The 20,000-nt window shown below is 40.3% G+C and overlaps 1 protein-coding gene across 2 annotated transcripts in view; it reads left to right on the forward strand.

Annotated features, from left to right (window-relative positions):
* Window positions 1–5,098: 5,098 nt before the first annotated feature.
* LOC138032068 (NLR family CARD domain-containing protein 3-like) overlaps window positions 5,099–20,000 on the forward strand; it is a 113,091-nt gene continuing 98,189 nt past the window's right edge. The window contains exons 1-5 of one of the 2 annotated variants that reach the window (XM_068879658.1): window positions 5,099–5,314; window positions 5,512–5,626; window positions 7,697–8,329; window positions 13,892–13,975; window positions 15,348–15,980. In XM_068879658.1, coding sequence (XP_068735759.1) covers window positions 5,521–5,626; window positions 7,697–8,329; window positions 13,892–13,975; window positions 15,348–15,980 — 1,456 coding nt within the window. In that variant the 5' untranslated portion in view covers window positions 5,099–5,314; window positions 5,512–5,520. The remainder of the gene's footprint in view (window positions 5,315–5,511; window positions 5,627–7,696; window positions 8,330–13,891; window positions 13,976–15,347; window positions 15,981–20,000) is intronic. The other variant, XM_068879663.1, reaches the window with a different exon arrangement.

Here is a 20,000-nt window from a genome sequence, read left to right on the forward strand (position 1 = left end):
TGTTGTGTTCTGTTGTTTCGTTGATTCATTGGCCCTGAAAGCCCCTATGGGGAGAGGTCAATTAAGTATGTATTGTATTGTATATAGTGTATCAATTGAAACTCAAGTAAAAGTGTGTTGTACAAAATGTATCTATTACAGAAATACTGCACACTATCCCACTGTACTTTCAGTCGCCAAGGGACATCAATCCAAACTGCCTTTCTGATCAAATCATCCTTTAGTGGAAATTTCCTCAAAATATAATCTAATGAACTTTGAAAATAGAAGCGGGCAGTAGCATAGAATTTCTGATACAAAGTTACTGAAATGTTCCTTCATTCAAGAGTCTGTCAAGTGTAGGCTTTGTAACACCCCAAGGAAGATGGTCTGGTAAAGTTGACCTGAATATTTCCTCATCCAAGTTGATATATTCAATTTCTGCATCTTTAAGGAATGGACCCTTGATAACGAGAAAGCATAGCCCCTTACAAAACATGAATTGTGGGTTCACTTTTCTGCAGAAACTTGTTGAATTCTGTAAATAACTGAATAGGTGCACTATGGAAAAGCAGGACAACTTCCAATAGGGGATTTGAAAATGCAGCTTTCAGTCTTTGAAACCTCTCTTCAGCAAAACTTTCACTTACAAAATATGACTTGAGGCTTGAAAATTTCTTTAAAGCCCTTTCAATGCAACGCGCCAGTGACAGCAAAGGAGTGGAGACATGCTTCAGAATTTTTTGGTACTCCTGGAAACAAACCTTTAAAAGCTTAATTTCACAACTAATATCAGCAAGCGTTTTCTCAGAAAAAGCGGGAGATTAATTTTCAGGTTTTTGTGGGGAGACCTTGAGAAAAGACAGAAAGCTGGGAGTCTCCTGGCAAAACTGGGAGGGTTGGCAGGTCTGTCCATGATCATTCATGCTATGAAAATATGATAAATCTTAATTCAAAATAATCATTTTCTTGCTATACCATGAGGAATCAAGCTAATGTTTTAATTTGAGCATCAACGATCACTTTATGTCTGGTCCCGAGGGAAACAATAATTTAGTTTTGTCTTCCTGAGAGTCCTTATGTTTCCCGAGACGTAGTCGAAGGTAGCCTGGGTACCAGAGGTTTTCTCACGGAATGTTTTCCGAGTAGTGGGCCGGAGGTGTGAATCCATGAGATAAACCTCTGGCAAAGAGTGCCTTGATTTACCATGTTACATGTAGATGGACCTTGACCGTGTCAATCACAGCTATGGTTTCCATTCGGGATCACATCCAAAGTCACAGGAAATACATGTATCACATCATTTTGAAAGGAAATGGATTGATCAAACTTGGGAATGCGGGCATGGAGAGCTTGTCTCTTTGAAATTACATGTATTACAAAAATACTTCGGCTTTTACATTTCTTAAACTACATGCAGGTGAAAATTAATTACGGTATGTCAAATGTAGACTACATCATTTTATGAATTTTAAATCCTGTCCACTGTAGTCACCTTTGTCAACAATATATTTACAAATGAACCAGTCATGGAGATGGTTGTAAATTAACACAGTCAAAGAAGATTGTGCATACAATGCAAAAGGGAGAGGTTCCACAAACATGTACCTGCAATGTACTGGAGATTGTGCTGTACTAATCAGAAGCAAAATCTAGGAAAATGGCAAAGATGGAATAAAAAAATATCTTTGGATCTGCCAAGAAAAGAAATTTTTGTCAGTGAAACTTTATTCAGAATTCCAAAACCAAACAAGATCAGGGCCTAACAGTACTGATCATAGAGAAGATGGTGAAGATGAACAGTCATTGCAAAGGTTAAGGGAACAGATTTTACCTTATACAGATAAAACCTCACAATACTTCAACTCAAGGCAGCATTGTCTGACACAGCAGAAAGAGAATTAATTTTGTAGATGAAAGAAGTCCACATAGCAGCAGCCTCAAAATATTTTTCGGGAGCAGGTCGTAAGGAAAGTGGAGACGGTTTGGTGCAATAGGCACCAAAGCGAGTGCCCAAAGGATGCAAGCTTCTAGGGGGGACTGGGGGCATGCTCTCCTAGGGAATTTTTTAAATTTAGACACTCACAATGCAATTTAGTGCAATCTGGGGGATTTAAAGTGACGAAATTTCACACATGGAATTGACACTTGCTTGGAGTCTGATAAGAAACACTGGAATGTTAGTTAAATAAACATTTCATGTGCGCGACGCCAAAAAATATTGCGGACGCGAATTTGTACGTGAAACAAACTTTTTTCAAGCTTTTGTAATATCTCCAGTGACTTCACGTTCAAGCTAAAAATGTGTTGTCCGACATTTTCTGACTGGAAGGAGACGGTCAAGCTTTCTGAGGAGGCAGCTCATTGAGCCGTCGACCGGCCGGTTTTGAGAAGGCTGACATAGTGAACTCACATCAATGAGCCCAGAGACTCGCCTATTAACGACTGTTGTAAGCATCGAAAACAATGCAGTTACAAAAGGGTCTTAACAGACCTGTGCTTAGTTACCTGGCCTTTAAATGAAAGTGAGGCTAGTGTTGACCTTGCTGTGATACAGACCTCCCTCCTTTTCATATGTTAAAGATGTTTTTGTCATGCTAATTAGTAAGTATTTACATAAGAAAATCAGTGAGGTTTCCATCAAAGCAAGGTCAACTCCAGCCTCACTTTCATCCATACATGTAGGCTGGGTAACTAAGCACACAACTGTAAAATGGTCTGTTACAACAAACACCAAGAGAGGAGGCAATGCAAGAGCATTTAAGCTGAATCTACACCAACAGTAAGAAGTTCACTACTGGTGTGGGGCCATTTACAAGAAGGTCATAATCAGTGAAATTGTCTTTGACCTTTACGTCTACAACGTAACATAATTTTTGCAAGAACATCCAAAAGAATCCAGATGAAAAACTGCAAATGTCATCAAGACTTTATAACTATTGCCATCAAGAATACAAGTATTTTCAATCATTAGCAAGTGCAAATTTAGAAAACTGGAAGAACACCATTATTACAGTCATGACTCAATACTGTATAGTTGCGACTTTCTATTTTCCATTAAGATTTGTGCAGTCTGCATTTCACCTTTTTAATGGCACATTTACATGTACCATTCTAGTGAATAAAGAAGAAGAATATAGGTAAATATCAGGCAACATAAATGATAACTCGTTTGAAGGGCAGCTTAACAAAACGTCCATGCAGTTTTATTCAGCTGGGAAATTGGTGGCCCTGTTTCCAAAAGGTGCTTAAGGTTACTTGAATACATGTGAGTGAAGAAATATTCCATGAATATTGCCAAAACCCTGGTGCAGTATTCAGGGCGCGACGAAAGTGCTGTCCGATAGCCCGGGGCTACTGGAATGACTTGTCGGGCTAGCGTTTTCTTATAGTAGCTTGCCTGACGGGCAAGCACCGTTGGTTTCTCTTTTCTGATGATAAATTGAGCTTTTATACCACAAAGTGTGTAGCAGAAGCTCCTGAGAGAAAATGATAACGTTATGAGGCCAAATTATCGTAGCGTGACAACGTTTTGCGCCGCATTTTAGTTGCGTCCGTAAATAATGTCATGACTTTTTCTGCTTACATAGCGACCGAAATAAATTTTTGAAATGACAATCTTTGCCGACTGACAGCGTGCAGTGCGAGACAATCAGTCTAATTAAATTCCAGCCAAGTCACGGTGCAGTGGATTTTCTCGGAAATTTAGGTGCGTTTCGTTGGGAAACTATTGTTATTGCGCATACATTCTGCGCATCTCGAGATAAATCTGGTTTCCTACCGTTGATGCTTACTAATACAGGGATGTTATTGCGCGACTTAAAACTATCCGGAAAAAGTAGATCTTAGTAAATACTCTTGGTATCCAAAACGAAAACTGCGGGTAACCAGGCATTTTTGAGAAATAATTAAGATTCAGTTTGAGAAAAAAACACCATACATTGCTTTGTATTTTAAAGCTTTTTACAAATATTATTCATGAATTATCTTTGAAAAATGGGTGGTTACCCCCAATTTTCTTTTTGGATTTCCATAACACTTGTTAAGATCTACATTTCCTGCATAATCATGAAACGGGGCAAAAATACCCTTAAATAGTAGGCACTGTCCTCAAATACATCTGATTATTCTTTATGAACAATTTAATGTCGGGCTAGCTCGTCAGACCTTCGGGCTAGTAACCTCAAGTAACAGATTGCCCGAAGGGCAACCTCATCTTTTCATTTTCGTCTCACCCTGAGTATTATAATTATTTTTATTAGAATTTCTCCTCTTTGAAGTTCTATTAATTTTGTTAATGTCCATTGCCCATGTTCTTCCTTCATATTACTATTTAATTTGTTTCCCTGTGGAGTTTTAAAACATTTGCCAGTTTTTAAATGAGCGTATGTCAGTTTTAGCACTTTTTATTTTCTTCTGCTTCTGGAAAACTTAATAATTTCCCTGCAGGCAGAGTATAGAGGTATTGGTCAACACAAGGTGGATGTATATTGCATCCTACATGTAGCTAGTAAATCAGAATTTTCCATCTGCTGGTCTAATCAGCACTTAAAGTTCCCCTCCATGCAATGCATTTGAATTGGAGAGGCTTTAAAACACCTGTCCACTTCACAGGATAAGATGACATCAAAGACTCACTAGTTTAAAAATGCAATGCATGTGCACGTGCCTAAATTAATATGCAGCATGGGAGTTTTATGCTTTCAGACTTTTAAACTTGTGTTTTGCATGAAAAATGAGCTGCGTTTACACGCTGCAGTTTTAAGCAAGTGAGTGTTTGACGTGATCTTATCTCCGATCCAGCCCTCTGAGGTTTAAGCTGTTAGTCTTGAACTTGAATTATGGCAGACTGTGAAATCCCAAACTTGCACTCAAAGAAAACAGCCTTGGATAAAATTCAAAGCTCAAAATGGTGACTTAATTGCATTTGGCCCAGCTGAGATCAAAATCCAGCCACGGGCCTGGATATTGATTTTACTTAGAAACCTTGCGTATGTTCACCCCCTGGAAGCTACCCAGAAATCTTTTTTTTTTTTGTCCATTCCTAACCTGCCTGCACGTTACTTCCTTCTCCTTTGATTCTATCCTGCCTTGAAGTTCCCTTCTCCTTGTTTTGTAGGTTTAAGAGTACGTACAGGTAACAGGTTTTCCAGTCAGTCCCTTGGTGTGAAGGGTGCATGTGCAGACACTGAACTTGTTGCCAATGGTACTTCTAGCCTGAGCACTTGCCTGGTTCCTACCTCCCCTCCCACCCCAGCAGCAGCAACAACAACAACGTTGCTCTTCTTTAAAAAGATAATTCTAAAATCACACAGTATCTCTACTTGAGCTCAAGGTAAGCAGGTGGCTGATTGAGGGTGGTGATCCTATCAACCTATTGACGAGTAAAATCATCTGGCGTTAGATAGAGTAAAATACTAAGTATGGCTGGTTCAGGCTGGCCTGGGAGTCAAAGGGTTAATGATTTTTTTTACACATCCAAGAACAAAACACTGATCCACTTCTTATCAATTTTTATTTTCTTGTACATAGTGAGGGAAGATGTCAAAAAAGCCAGAGCATGGTAAGAAGCCACCAGCATGGAAGGTTGTCAAAGGTGTTGGTTTGGAAATATTGCAGGGGAAGAAAAAGGAACATCAACATTCTGGTAAATTTTTTCCTAGTTTCTGGTACATAACAGCAGTATATCTTGATAACAGTAATGGCACATAGTTTCTATTAAAAAAAAAAAACCCCAAGCGTCATTTGTTTTTCAAACTTGATGAAAGCGCAAATTAGGAAGTTTGATGTCCAAGCTTAGGGTAAAAAATACGTGAATTTGGTAAACTGTCATGCAGTGTATTTACCCAAATAAATTTTTATATCATTTGAAAGGCTATTATTTAAGAGTTAAAGGTGCAAGTATTGTTAAATTTGGAGCTTTATTGCATGTTAAAAATGATGCAATATCAAGGATACATGTACCTTCAGTCAATTTAAAACAAAAATATTAATGTAAGTTGAAATTATTTTGGGTGCAAAATTATACAAGATTCTAATTTCTTAAAAGTCACGTAGCTGGATGTCTCGATGATACTATAGAATAGCTTTTAGGAGGTCTTGAGCTGATCTGAATTGCTTCTTTTATGAAAGTTTGACAGTAAAGTAAGCGTAACTGAATTATTTTGAATGGTGCAAAAAATGGCAATTGCAGCAGGAATTCATAAATCTGCTTTTTCTCAAAATGGAAAATGCCCATGACCAAAAACTATACTGACAGTGCATTTGGAGACATCATACACTACATCTGTACAAAATTTGAGAGAAATCGGTTTTTGAGTTGTGACCGTGAAAATTAGAAGAATAATGTTATTGCACTCTAGAAGTACTATCTTGAGCAGTCATGTGGTTGACTTTCTGTGATGAAAGTCGATGTAATATATACAACATGAGCGGCAGACCTGTATCACATTTACAAACTCGTGGTGAAGGTCAAGGGTGACATTGACTGATGTTAAGACAAATTACATGTATCTGAGTGGATTAGTCATCTTCAAAGTCAAGTGATTTGTGTAGTGCCAGTAGATGGTATTAATACTCTAGTCATTGATGCAGTGATTGGTTATCAAAGTCATGATGTTATTGGTTGATTGCTAGTTGAGCCTTGATGTCATTGGCCATGAAGACTGTAAAATAGTGATTGGTGCATTTTGATCCATCTCAGTCTAATGTCTTTATGTGTATTGTCAGCAAAATAGCTAGGTCTGTCAGTTATCTTTATTGTTGCAGCTGCTGTTGTTGATAAGTCATATGTACATGTAGGGCAGCAGGAAGTTGTTGGAATTGGTTTACTGGTTGTTTTAAGGATGGTGCCTATTGTTATTGCGCATACGTTCTGCACATCTCGAGATACTCTGATTTCCTATCGGTGGTGCTTACCAATTCAGGGATATTTTTGCGCGGTTTAAAACTATCCGGAGAAAGTAGATCTTAGTAAGTACTCTTGGTATCCAAAAAGAAAATTGGGAGTAACCATGCATTTTTGAGAGATAATTAAGCTTTAATTTGAGAAAGAATGCCATACATTGCTTTGTTTTTTAAAGCTTTTTACAAATATTGTTCATGAATTCGTATCTTTAAAAAATGCGTGGTTACCCCCAATTTTCTTTTTGGATTTCAATAACTCTTGTTAAGATCTACATTTCCCACATAATCACACACAGGGGCAAAAATATCTTTAATCAGTAGGCACCGTCCTTAAGTTAGTAAACCAAAGCTCTTTTCTGTACTGTCCATGGCTAGTAAAACTTAGGCTTTCTGTTGATGTCACCATTACATTTTGTTGTTACATCTTTGTGTGGAGTCACTCTTGCATTCAAACCTGTTGAGCACATGTGAAGATGTGATTGGACTAAACACAATAGACACATGTTTGAGCTGCAGAAGCCCATCACAGTTATGAAAATTACTTGAGCAGTAAGTAACAAACGTAAAGCCTGAAAAATGTCAGCTTAAACAGGATTTGAATCCGTAACTTGTGGGTGGGAAACTACTCTACTTCTGAGCTGTCTTGGGATCACTGGTGACGTGATCATATTGAATTTTCAAATGAAAGTAGCAATGGTTATTCATAGAAAATCATGCAAACTGTAGCAAACTCACTTAAATGAGGTCTTTATGATGATGGCCTTTAGTAGCCAGAATGATGCCCTAGAGATCTTTTCTGACACTTTTTCAGGTGCTGTCGATGGAAAAACCAAGTACACGCTGCTATGTTGCCTTCTGGTCAAGCTGGGGTCACAAGTGTTGAGGGATGTGTTTGACAGAACAATTCATCCTCAAGACCTTTGCAGTGCCTTGAAAAATGAGCCAGCGCACTCTAAGCTTCAGTCTCTTCGAAAAGAAGGAATCCTCAATCCAGTGCAGTGGAGTCAATTGTATCCAGCAAACTCCTCTTCAGTATCATCAACAGGCTTTGACCCTTCTCTATTGATTGTGCTTCTGAGAACAATCTGTAACCTGACTCCTCCATCCTCTGGCTGGGATCTACTTCCTCATTCGCTTGATGCCAGCTGTGAGTCTGACATTGTACGGTTGAAGTATTGTGTGAATGCACTATCAGCCCATGCTAGAGAGGCCTCTGTTAGTGATGCAACGTTCTGTAAGTATAGAGAGCAGATTCAGAACACACTGGTACGATTGGGTGGAGCTGAATATGAAGATGCCATTTGTGAACTTGAGAAACAAGAACTGGATCCATGGGATGAGGAACATTTCAAAGAACTTCTGAAGCAGTGGAAAGATGGTGATGACCGAATTAAGGACAAACTGAATGAGTGGGAGAGTATAATGAAGACTTCTGGAGAGCCAGGTGGGTTTTTGGGGGCAAAAACTTAGGGTGCTGTTACAACAAATGGTACTTTTAAGGACTGGTGTCTTTTGTTGGAAAAAAAAAGTGAAAGGAGTTTTTTCTTAGCTGGTGATTACTTTGAATCACCAACTATGTGTACTTTATTGGTAATGGCTGCCTGAAATGTCTAGTAGCAGCCAGCTTCTAGAAGGAAAAAGGCTCTTATGGCTGGGAAACGCTAGAAATCTAGCAAAATGCAAAGAACTCCCATGTACAAGGGGAAGAGAGTGAGCAGCGATCACAGCACTGATAAAATCAGTGGACAGAGGGAGGGAAGGGTGGGGAACACCAATAAAGAAATCCCAATATGCCACTGAAACAACTCAAATGGCTATGAGCAACAATACAATGTATTTTGATTTGTCATGCGCACTGGTTTCAAAAGGTCACAAGATCCTGTTGCATGTGTCTATTTATGATCACTTCTGACCACAGAGGATGGACAATAATATTACTCCTTGTTAAGTCTAATTTGCTTGCTTTACAATAAAAACTGTGGAAATAATCAGTTTAACTCTAAAATGAAAATTTTAAAGAGACTCAAGCACCCGATCACTGTGTTATAATTATTTTCTCTCTTGAATTTGAATTTTTTACAACAAGACAGTGATGGAACCAGGTACTTAGGGACACTTTTAATGTCAATTACCATTATTTTCATGATCACTTTGATTTTACACCTGGGAGATGTGGTAATTGATAAGACAATACACTCATCCTTATTCAACTTCTTGACAATCCTTTAATTTTCTTACTATTGAAATAACATCTAATTTACAAACCGATGAATGATCAGATTTTTCCAAATGCCCATGTCTGCCAATGACTCTATTGTTTTCTATTTCCAAAAGAATTTCAACAACCTTGGAAGCAAATTAAAGTGAATAACAATTAACTCAACAGTTTATTTGACCAGGGTAACACTCCCAAAATACACGCGTGACCAAGCTCAAGCCCCATGGGCTGATGATCAGCTACTGCGAGACCTCCGGTCACGAAAAGATCAGTTATACATGGACAACGGCGATCCAGCTGCGATCCGGCAGGTACACGGAGACATTTGAGCATGTTCACGGCAACTTCGTGACATCTTCTACGACAACGAAGCTTCTTGAATCAACATGAACGCGGTTAATCGCCAAATCGAGAAGGTTTTTACCAACCTCCAGCGCTCGGAAAAAACCTTCAAACCAGTACCTTCCGACGGTTATAGGCCAGACAACCTACTCACACGCTTCAAGCAGCACTTCGCAGCACCGTCACTTCAAAGTGCACCCGCTGCCCTCATCTCACAACCTCCGCCGCAATTTATTGCCAACCTACAGCAACTTTCAGTACAAAATCCGGTAAACCACGATCGACCAACTCTAGACGAGGTTTACGACGCCTGTAAAACAGCAAAAAACCGTAAAGCCAGTAGTAAGATCCCGAGCGAGTTCCTGAAACACGCCCGAGACTGCCCACAGTTTCTACAGGAGCTGTATCAGGTAATTCTCCATGTCTGGCGCACTCCACTGGTACCTGAAGAATGGTCATTTTCGAACCTGACGTGCTTGTGGAAACGGAAAAACCCGCGTTCATGCACGACCATGTGGTGCGGACTGAGCGTTGTATCGGCAATTTGCAAGCTTACGATATCTATCATACTACACGGGCTTGAACACTGGCTTTGAGTACCAATATACTACCATCAAAACGGTTTTTTGCACGACAAATCAACAAATGACGGAATTTTTCTACTCAAACGGTCACAACAAGTCTCTGGAGCAAACCGGGAGCCACCATTAATTTTACTTCATTTGTTGACTGCAGCGCGGCTTATGAAAAATTGTGTTGTAGGACAATGTTTCTCAGAGTACGAACGCGTTTTCCACCTGGCCAGGACCTACCATGGATATTCTTGAGCATCTCTACAGTTGAACTTGCTGCAGATTCCCGAAGGCTGGACCAACAGCAACATTGCCGTCAACTAGTGGTACGAAGCAGGGAGGGCCCAAGGGGCCAGTATTATTTTCACTCCTGTTCAACGTATGCATGCGAGATTTTATGGAACTTGCACGGGCTCTCAACATTGATTTTTTCACATACCGTTACCGAAGTAACTCGCACGCCATTAGCCGCTGACCGAGACCCGAGAAACACTCCAAAAGGTGAACACACCCTGTCCTGGTGCTGTTATGCAGGTGACCTGGTATTGCTGACCGAGTCACAAAACTCACTCAATACAGGGACATCCGAGCTATCAAGGACATTTGGGCAATACTCGCTGATGGTCAATCCAACCAAAACCGAGACCATGATATCAAATGTTCAATTTCTCCAAGACTCCAACCCAAAACAACCGCGTCTTCTTCCTCAACGGTGCCATCTTCATTTGCATCCTACCCAAGTTCCATAATCCAGCTTGATAACAAAACGGTCCAAAACACCGAACAGTTTCGTTACCTCAGCGCTCAAATCCAGTTCGATAACAATGACACCGGTGACGCAGAAATCAACATGCGTATTGAACAAGCTAAGGAAAAATTGGCATCCAGAAAAAGATTCTTCTGCAATTAAAAAAATCAGGCTTGCTACAAGAATCCTAGCCTTTAACGCCGAAGTGAGGTCCTGTCTCGCCTACGGCTGCCAATGCTGGACAATTACAGCACGAAACTTTGACAGAATCTACGCTGTGTACAACCAATTTCTCCGTTCGATGATCCAAAACAGTTGGGCCTACGCTAAAAGCGCAAGTGATAATGACGAGAATTTCGGGTTCAAATGTTCAACCAAGAAACTCCACGCCGTTTGTAACACCATTCCAGTATCAGACTTCGTAAAATCAGTGCAAAGGAAATATTTCGGTCACGTAATTCGCTGCCGGGACAATCAAGCCCGAAAGCAGTTACTATTCACGCTAGATAACCGTGGTTTCTACCAGAAAGTTCCACTAATTCACCAGGTTTCGAAGACTCAAAACATTGAGAAGGACCCACGATAAATTTTACAGATGCCGTGAACTTGCAATATTGAGTGATTCCCGTCCCCATGGATCTGGAAAGATTCGATGGGCTAAAACAATGAATGAATGAATGAATGAATGAATGAATGTGGAAATACAATTTCACTTGAAATGGAAAAAACTGCCGGTAACTTTCAGAGTTTTCTGTCTGAAGAAATCACTTTTCCCTTGTCTTGGTCAGTACACAATGACTTTATCAAGCAAGAGAAGACTGCACAATTATGAAGTCTATAAAATACCTTGTGTGTTATCAAAAAGTAGATTTGTATCCCACCCAACTTTATTGATACTTAGGTTATCCATATTCTTTTGGCGTATTGAATTTGTATTCCTGGGAAACAGCGACCAGTTTAAATGCTCTATCTTAAATAAATATTAATAAATCTTGCTAGTGAATATTGCTAGTGCTAGTCACCCTTACTTGCAGTGGAGGACTGAATTGCGAAGGGCGCGGCTCACGACATCGGGCTGAAAGCATACAAAGGCATCTCTGGTTGCCGCTATACAGTCCATGTTTGATGTCAGAGCACAGGACCACAGCTAGATGTTAATTAGCTGTGAGTCAATTTTGATGAGGGAGGAAAACCGGAGTACCCGGAGAAAAACCCTGGAGTCAGGTTGAGATCGACTGAAACTCAGCCCACATGCTGGCCGAGGCCAGAATTGAACCCCGGCTCGCAGTGGTGGGAGGCCCTATAGATAACCACTAAGCCATCTTGTAGCATTTGTTGAAGGTTTATGTTGGTGGTCTACACTTGAGGCATACATACAGTTGCTATCTTTCCAGGGCTCACACAAATTTTGGAATATTTACTGTCTTTTTGCTGTTATTCACTAGATTTCTGTGATAAACAATAATTACAGTGTGTGCTCTCAATGTGAAGTGATTTCTCCTCTGCTCTCAAAGTAGTGATTATTATTGTCTGTTTCGAAAAGTGGGACGGGGACGCGAAGACAGGGGATGTGGAGACTCGGGGACGTCGGGACCCAGGGACAAGGCGATGCATTTTTGAAATAGGAGAACATCCCAAGGAAAAAGTTGAATTGCTTTTGTTATTTTGCAAAAACGATCATCTGTATGCTTCTCAAGTAGGAGCTAAATACACCCCGTAATTCAAAAATTGGATTCTCGAAAAGTAATTCTCGCTACCCATCACAGACCTAATGGCCCATTGCTGACACTGCAGCTGAAATTTCACTTTGCAGCATTTATTGTTGTTGTTGTTGTTGTTGTTGCACACAAACTTGAGCGTTATGACGTCTTCTATGTAATTGATGTTTGAATGTTGCCAGCATTGTGACAGTGGGAGTTCCTGGCGCTTGTTCAATTTGTTACCTTCCATGAAAAATTCGGGTTGTCACTGTTGATATTGTCGAAAATGTTGGTCATCACAGGGCAGTACAGGGGGTACTGCCATAAATGGGCTTTATAGGTATGTGCTGCTGTGAAGGTTATGGTTTTCAAGCAGTTTACTCTAGGATAGGGTACATAAATCAGAGCATTTGGATCTAGAATAGCGTATAATTCTTCACAGAACTACGGTAACCACTTGGTTGAAGATTTTATCTAGACTAAGGAACCCAAGAAAAGACTGAACAAACTGAACAACGATAAATAAATCCTTTTTGAGAGAGAAACGATTGTGGTACAGGTTTTGTTTCGGCTGGACTGTGTTAGTGACCTTAGTAGTTTCTCAAAAACAGCTACTCTAGGATAGGGAGGATTGGGGGAGTTTATCCTAGTACAGGGTAGCAAAATTCTGCTGAACCAGCTTTGCTATAGGCTAAGGGTTCCAGGGTCCCAGCGGCACATCCCCCACCCAGAAATTTGTAAAGTACCACCCCCGGACCAGAAGATAAGGGTGCTTTTGATTGGGAAGTCCGGATTTAGATCTTAAAATCCGGATCTTCGGATTTTCAATCGTACACAAAAACTGAAAACGGATTTTGTGACAGATTTTGTTAATTGAAATCCTTACCCGACATGGATTTCCGATTGGTGAATCTGCGACAAAATCCGTTTTCAGATTTTGTGTTCAGTTGGAAATCCGAAGATCCAGATTTTAAGATCTACATTGTAAATCTGGAATTCCCAATCAAACGCACCCCAAGTAACTCTTGACTCCAGTGTGTTAAGGCTAGACACTGAGCTCATAAATTGGCATGTACCGAGTCCCCCCGTCCGCTGTCCTCACGTCCCTGGCCCACTTTTCGACACAGCCATTATTATTGTCAAAGTCTTTAACATTTCTGCTGTTTTCATCATTCACTGACTCACGTTACTCTTTGTTGAGTGATGTCTGTAATTTTTTAGGATTTGCTTAATTTCTTTAATACATCTTTAATAGCCTAGAGTAATATTTAGTTAAATAATCAATTTTCGTTTCAATTTTAGCAGGGTAGTTTTTGCAGTCAATGTCTTAAGGGCTTCTCGTTTGTATTTGATAGAGCCAATGAAATTATTGCTGTAGCTTGTTTTATTAACCTAACAACAGACCATGTTGATCATTTTATGATAGATCGTGTGCAGCCAGAAGCAAGCTGTGCTGATGTTGTTTCAGCAGCAGCTACAGGAAGCAGCACACACACTCATCGTGAACAAGGTAACTACTTCATACAGATCACTGAAAGATGTCTTGAAGTTACTTTAGTGAAAAGTGGGTGCAAAATTAAACAAGATTCTAATTTCTTAAAAGTCGCGTAGCTGGATGTCTCGATGATACTATAAAATAGCTTTTAGGAGGTCTTGAGCTGATCCGAATTGCTTCTTTTAGGAAAGTTTGACAGTAAAGTAAGCGTAACTGAATTATTTTGAATGGTGAAAAAAATGGTAATTGCAGCAGGAATTCTTAATCTGCTTTTTCTCAAAAAGGAAAATGCCCATGACCAAAAACTATACTGACAGTGCATTTGTAGACATCGTACACTACAGCTGTACATAATTTGTGAGAAATCGGTTTTTGAGTTGTGACCGTGAAAATTAGAAAAATAATGTTATTGCACTCTAGAAGTACAATCTTTAGCAGTCATGTGGTTGACTTTCTGTGATGAAAGTCGATGTAATATATATAACATGAGCGGCAGACCTGTATCGCATTTACACACTCGTGGTGAAGGTCACTTTCAAGGTTGACATTGACTGATGTTTAGACAAATTACATGTATCTGAGTGGATTAGTCATCTTCAAAGTCAAGTGATTTGTGTAGTGCCAGTAGATGGTATTAATACTCTAGTCATTGATGCAGTGAGTGGTTATCAAAGTCATGATGTTATTGGTTGATTGCTAGTTGAGCCTTGATGTCATTGGCCATGAAGACTGTAAAATAGTGATTGGTGCATTTTGACCCGTCTTAGTCTAATGTCTTTATGTGTATTGTCAGCAAAATAGATAGGTCAGTCAGATATTTTTATTGTTGCAGCTGCTGTTGTTGATAACTCGTATGTAGGGAAGCAGGAAGTTGTTGGAATTGGTTTACTGCTTGTTTTAAGTTAGTAAACCAAAGCTCTTTTTTGTTTTGTCCATTGGTAGTAAAATTTAGACTCTCTGTTGATGTCACCATTAAAAAATTTAATTTTGTTGTTACATGTTTGTGTTGAGTCACTCTTGCATTCAAACCTGTTAAGCACATGTGAAGATGTGATTGGACTAAACACAATAGACACACGTTTGAGCTGCAGAAGCCTATCACAGTTATGAAAATTACTTGAGCAGTAAGTAACAAACGTAAAGCCTGAAAAATGTCGGCTTAAACAGGATTTGAATCCGTAACTTGTGGGTGGGAAACTACCCTTCTTCTGAGCTGTCTTGGGATCACTGGTGACTTGATCATATTGAATTTTCAAATGAAAGTAGCAATGGTTATTCATAGAAAATCATGAAAACTGAAGCAAACTCACCTTAAATGAGGTCTTTATGATGATGGCCTTTAGTAACCAGAATGATGCCTTAGAGATCTTTTCTGACACTTTTTCAGGTGCTGTTGATGGAAAAACCAAGTACACGCTGCTATGTTGCCTTCTGGTCAAGCTGGGGTCACAAGTGTTGAGGGATGTGTTTGACAGAACAATTCATCCTCAAGACCTTTGCAGTGCCTTGAAAAATGAGCCAGCGCACTCTAAGCTTCAGTCTCTTCGAAAAGAAGGAATCCTCAATCCAGTGCAGTGGAGTCAGTTGTATCCAATTAAACCCTCTTCAGTATCATCCACAGGCTTTGACTCTTCTCTATTGATTGTGCTTCTGAGAACAATCTGTAACCTGACTCCTCCATCCTCTGGCTGGGATCTACTTCCTCATTCGCTTGATGCCAGCTGTGAGTCTGACATTGTACGGTTGAAGTATTGTGTGAATGCACTATCAGCCCATGCTGGAGAGGCCTCTGTTAGTGATGCAACGTTCTGTAAGTATAGAGAGCAGATTCAGAACACACTGGTACGATTGGGTGGAGCTGAATATGAAGATGCCATTCGTGAAATAGAGAAACAAGAAATGGATCCATGGGATGAGGAACATTTCAAAGAACTTCTGAAGCAGTGGAAAGATGGTGACGACACAATTAAGGACAAACTGAATGAGTGGGAGTGTATAATGAAGACATCTGGAGAGGCAGGTGGGTTTTTGGGAGCAAAAACTTAGGGTGCTGTTACAACAACTGGTATTTTTAAGGACTGGTGTCTTCTGTTGGAAAAAAAAAAGTGAAAGGAGTTTTTTCTTAGCTGGTGATTACTGTGAATCACCAGCTATGTGTACTTTATTGGTAATGGCTGCCTGAAATGTCTAGTAGCAGCCAGCTTCTAGAAGGAAAATTGCTCTTATGGCTGGCAAACGCTAGAAATCTAGCAAAATGCAAAGAACTCCCATGTACAAGGGGTCAAGAGAGTGAGCAGCGATCACAGCACTGATAAAATCAGTGGACAGAGGGAGGGAAGGGTGGGGAACACCAATAAAGAAATCCCAATATGCCACTGAAACAACTCAAATGGCTATGAGCAACAATACAATGTATTTTGATTTGTCATGCGCACTGGTTTCAAAAGGTCACAAGATCCTGTTGCATGTGTCTATTTATGATCACTTCTGACCACAGAGGATGGACAATAATATTACTCCTTGTTAAGTCTAATTTGACTGCTTTACAATAAAAACTGTGGAAATAATCAGTTTAACTCTAAAATGAAAATTTTAGAGACTGAAGTACCCGATCACTGTATTATTTCTATCTTGAATTCTTTACAAGAGTACACTCACTTACTGAACCACGTAATTGGGGACACTTTTAAAATGTCAGCTACCATTATTACTATTTTGACTGCTCTACAATAAAAACTGTGGAAATAATCAGTTTAACTCTAAAATGAAAATTTTAAAGAGACTGAAGCACCCGATCACTGTGTTATAATTTCTCTCTTGAATTTGAATTTTTTACAACAAGACAGTGATGGAACCAGGTACTTAGGGACACTTTTAATGTCAATTACCATTATTTTCATGATCACTTTGATTTTACACCTGGGAGATGTGGTAATTGATAAGACAATACACTCATCCTTATTCAACTTCTTGACAATCCTTTAATTTTCTTACTATTGAAATAACATCTAATTTACAAACCGATGAATGATCAGATTTTTCCAAATGCCCATGTCTGCCAATGACTCTATTGTTTTCTATTTCCAAAAGAATTTCAACAACCTTGGAAGCAAATTAAAGTGAATAACAATTAACTCAACAGTTTATTTGACCAGGGTAACACTCCCAAAATACACGCGTGACCAAGCTCAAGCCCCATGGGCTGATGATCAGCTACTGCGAGACCTCCGGTCACGAAAAGATCAGTTACATATGGACAACGCCGATCCAGCTGCGATCCGGCAGGTACACGGAGACATTTGAGCATGTTCACGGCAACTTCGTAACATCTTCTACGACAACGAAGCTTCTCGAATCAACATGAACGCGGTTAATCTTCATATCGAGAAGGTTTTTGCCACCTTCCAGCGCTCGGAAAAAACCTTCAAACCAGTACCGTCTGACGTTTATAGGCCGGACAAGCTACTCACACAGTCTTCACACGCTTCAAGGAGCACTTCGCAGCACCGCCACTTCAAAGTACACCCGCTGCTCTCATCTCACAACCTCCGCCGCAATTTATTGCAAACCTACAGCAACTTTCAGTACAAAATCCGGTGAACCACGATCCACCAACTGTAGACGAGGTTTACGACGCCTGTAAAACAGCAAAAAACCGTAAAGCCAGTAGTGATATCCCGAGCGAGTTCCTGAAACACGCCCGAGACTGCCCACAGTTTCTACAGGAGCTGTACCAGCTAATTCTCGAGGTCTGGCGCCCTCGACAGGTACCTGAAGAATGGTCATTTTCGAACCTGGCGTGCTTGTGGAAACGAAAAAACCCGCGTTCATGCACGACCATGTGGTGTGGACTGAGCGTTGGATCGGCAATTTGCAAGCTTACGATATCTATCATACTACACGGGCTTGAACGCTGGCTTCGAGTGCAAATACACTACCATCAAAACGTTTTTTTGCAGGGCAAATCAACAAATAACGGAATTTTTCTACTCGAAAAAAAAAGCAAGTCTCAACAAGTCTCTAGAGCAAACCGGGAGCCACTATTTACTTCATTTGTTGACTGCAGTGCGGCTTATGAAAAATTATGTTGTTAAACAATGTTTCTCAGCGTACGAACGCGTTTTCCACCTGGCCTGGACCTACCACGGCTGGATATTCTCCAGCATCTGTACAGTCGAACTTACTGCAGATTCCCAAAGGCTGGACCAACAGCAACATTCCCCTCAACTAGTTGTACGAAGCAGGGAGGGCCCGAGAGGCCAGTATTATTTTCACTCCTGTTCAACGTATGCATGCGAGATTTTATGGAACTCGCACGGGCTCTCGACATTGATTTTTTCACATACCGTTACCGAAGTAACTCGCACGCCATTCCAGCCGCTGACCGAGACCCGAGAAACACTCCAAAAGGTGAACACACCCTGTCCTGGTGCGGTTATGCAGGTGACCTGGTATTGCTGACCAAGTCACAAAACTCACTCGATACAGCGACATCCGAGCTATCAAGGACATTTGGGCAATACTCGCTGATGGTCAATCCAACCAAAACCGAGACCATGATATCAAATTTTCAATTTCTCCAAGACTCCAACCCAAAACAACCGCGTCTTCTTCCTCAACGGTGCCGTCTTCATTTGCATCCTACCCAAGTTCCATCATCCAGCTTGATAACAAAACGGTCCAAAACACCGAACAGTTTCGTTACCTCAGCGCTCAAATCCAGTTCGATAACAATGACACCGGTGAGGCAGAAATCAACATGCGTATTGAACAAGCTAAGGCCAAATTTGCATCCAGAAAAAGATTCTTCTGCAATTAAAAAAATCAGGCTTGCTACAAGAATCCTAGCCTTTAACGCCGAAGTGATGTCCTGTCTCGCCTACGGCTGCCAATGCTGGACAATTACAGCATGAAACTTTGACAGAATCTACGCTGTGTACAACCAATTTCTCCGTTCGATGATCCGAAACGGTTGGGCCTGCGCTAAAAGCGCAAGTCATAATGACGAGAATCTCAAATGGTCAACCACGAAACTCCACGCCGTTTGCAACACCATTCCAGTATCAGACTTCGTAAAATCAGTGCAAAGGAAATATCTCGGTCACCTAATTCGCTGCCCGGACAATCAAGCCCAAAAACAGTTACTATTCACGCTAGATAAGCGTGGTTTCTACCAGAAAGTTCCACTAATTCACCAGGTTTTAATGAGAAGGACCGACTATAAATTTTACAGATGCCGTGAACCGGCGATATTGAGTTATTCCCGTCCCGATGGATCTGGAAAGATTCGATGGGCTAAAAAAATGAATGAATGTGGAAATACAATTTCACTTGAAATGGAAAAAACTGCCGAGTTTTCTGTCTGAAGAAATCACTTTTCCCTTGTCTTGATCGGTACACAGTGACTTTATCAAGCAAGAGAAGACTGCACAAGAAGTCTATAAAATACCTTGTGTGTTATCAAAAAGTAGATTTTTATCCCACCCAACTTTATTGATAATTGTTAGCTTATCCATATTCTTTTGGCATATTGAATTTGTATTCCTGGGAAACAGCTACCAGTTTAAATGCTCTATCTTGTAGCATTTGTTGAAGGTTTATGCTGGTGGTCTACACTTGAGGCATACAGTTGCTATCTTTCCAGGGCCCACACAAATTTTGGAATATTTACTATGTCTTTTTGCTGTTATTCACTAGATTTCTCTGATAAACAATAATTACAGTGTGTGCTCTCAATGTGAAATGACTTCTCCTCTGCTCTCAAAGTAGTGATTATTATTGGCTGTGTCGAAAAGTGAGCGGGGACGCGAAGACAGGGGATGTGGGGACTCGGGGACGTTGGGGACGTCAGAACCCACGGACAAGGCGATGCATTTTTGAAGTATAGAATTTCAGAAATAGGAGAGCATCCCAAGGAAAAAAAAAGTTGAATTGCTTTTGTTGTTTTGCAAAAACGATCATCTGTATGCTTCTCAAGTAGAAGCTAAATACACCCCGAAATTCAAAAATTGGATTCTCGAAAAGTAATTCTCGCTACCCA

Source organism: Montipora capricornis, chromosome 2, assembly GCF_036669925.1.
Source record: "Montipora capricornis isolate CH-2021 chromosome 2, ASM3666992v2, whole genome shotgun sequence".
Lineage (NCBI taxonomy): Eukaryota > Metazoa > Cnidaria > Anthozoa > Scleractinia > Acroporidae > Montipora > Montipora capricornis.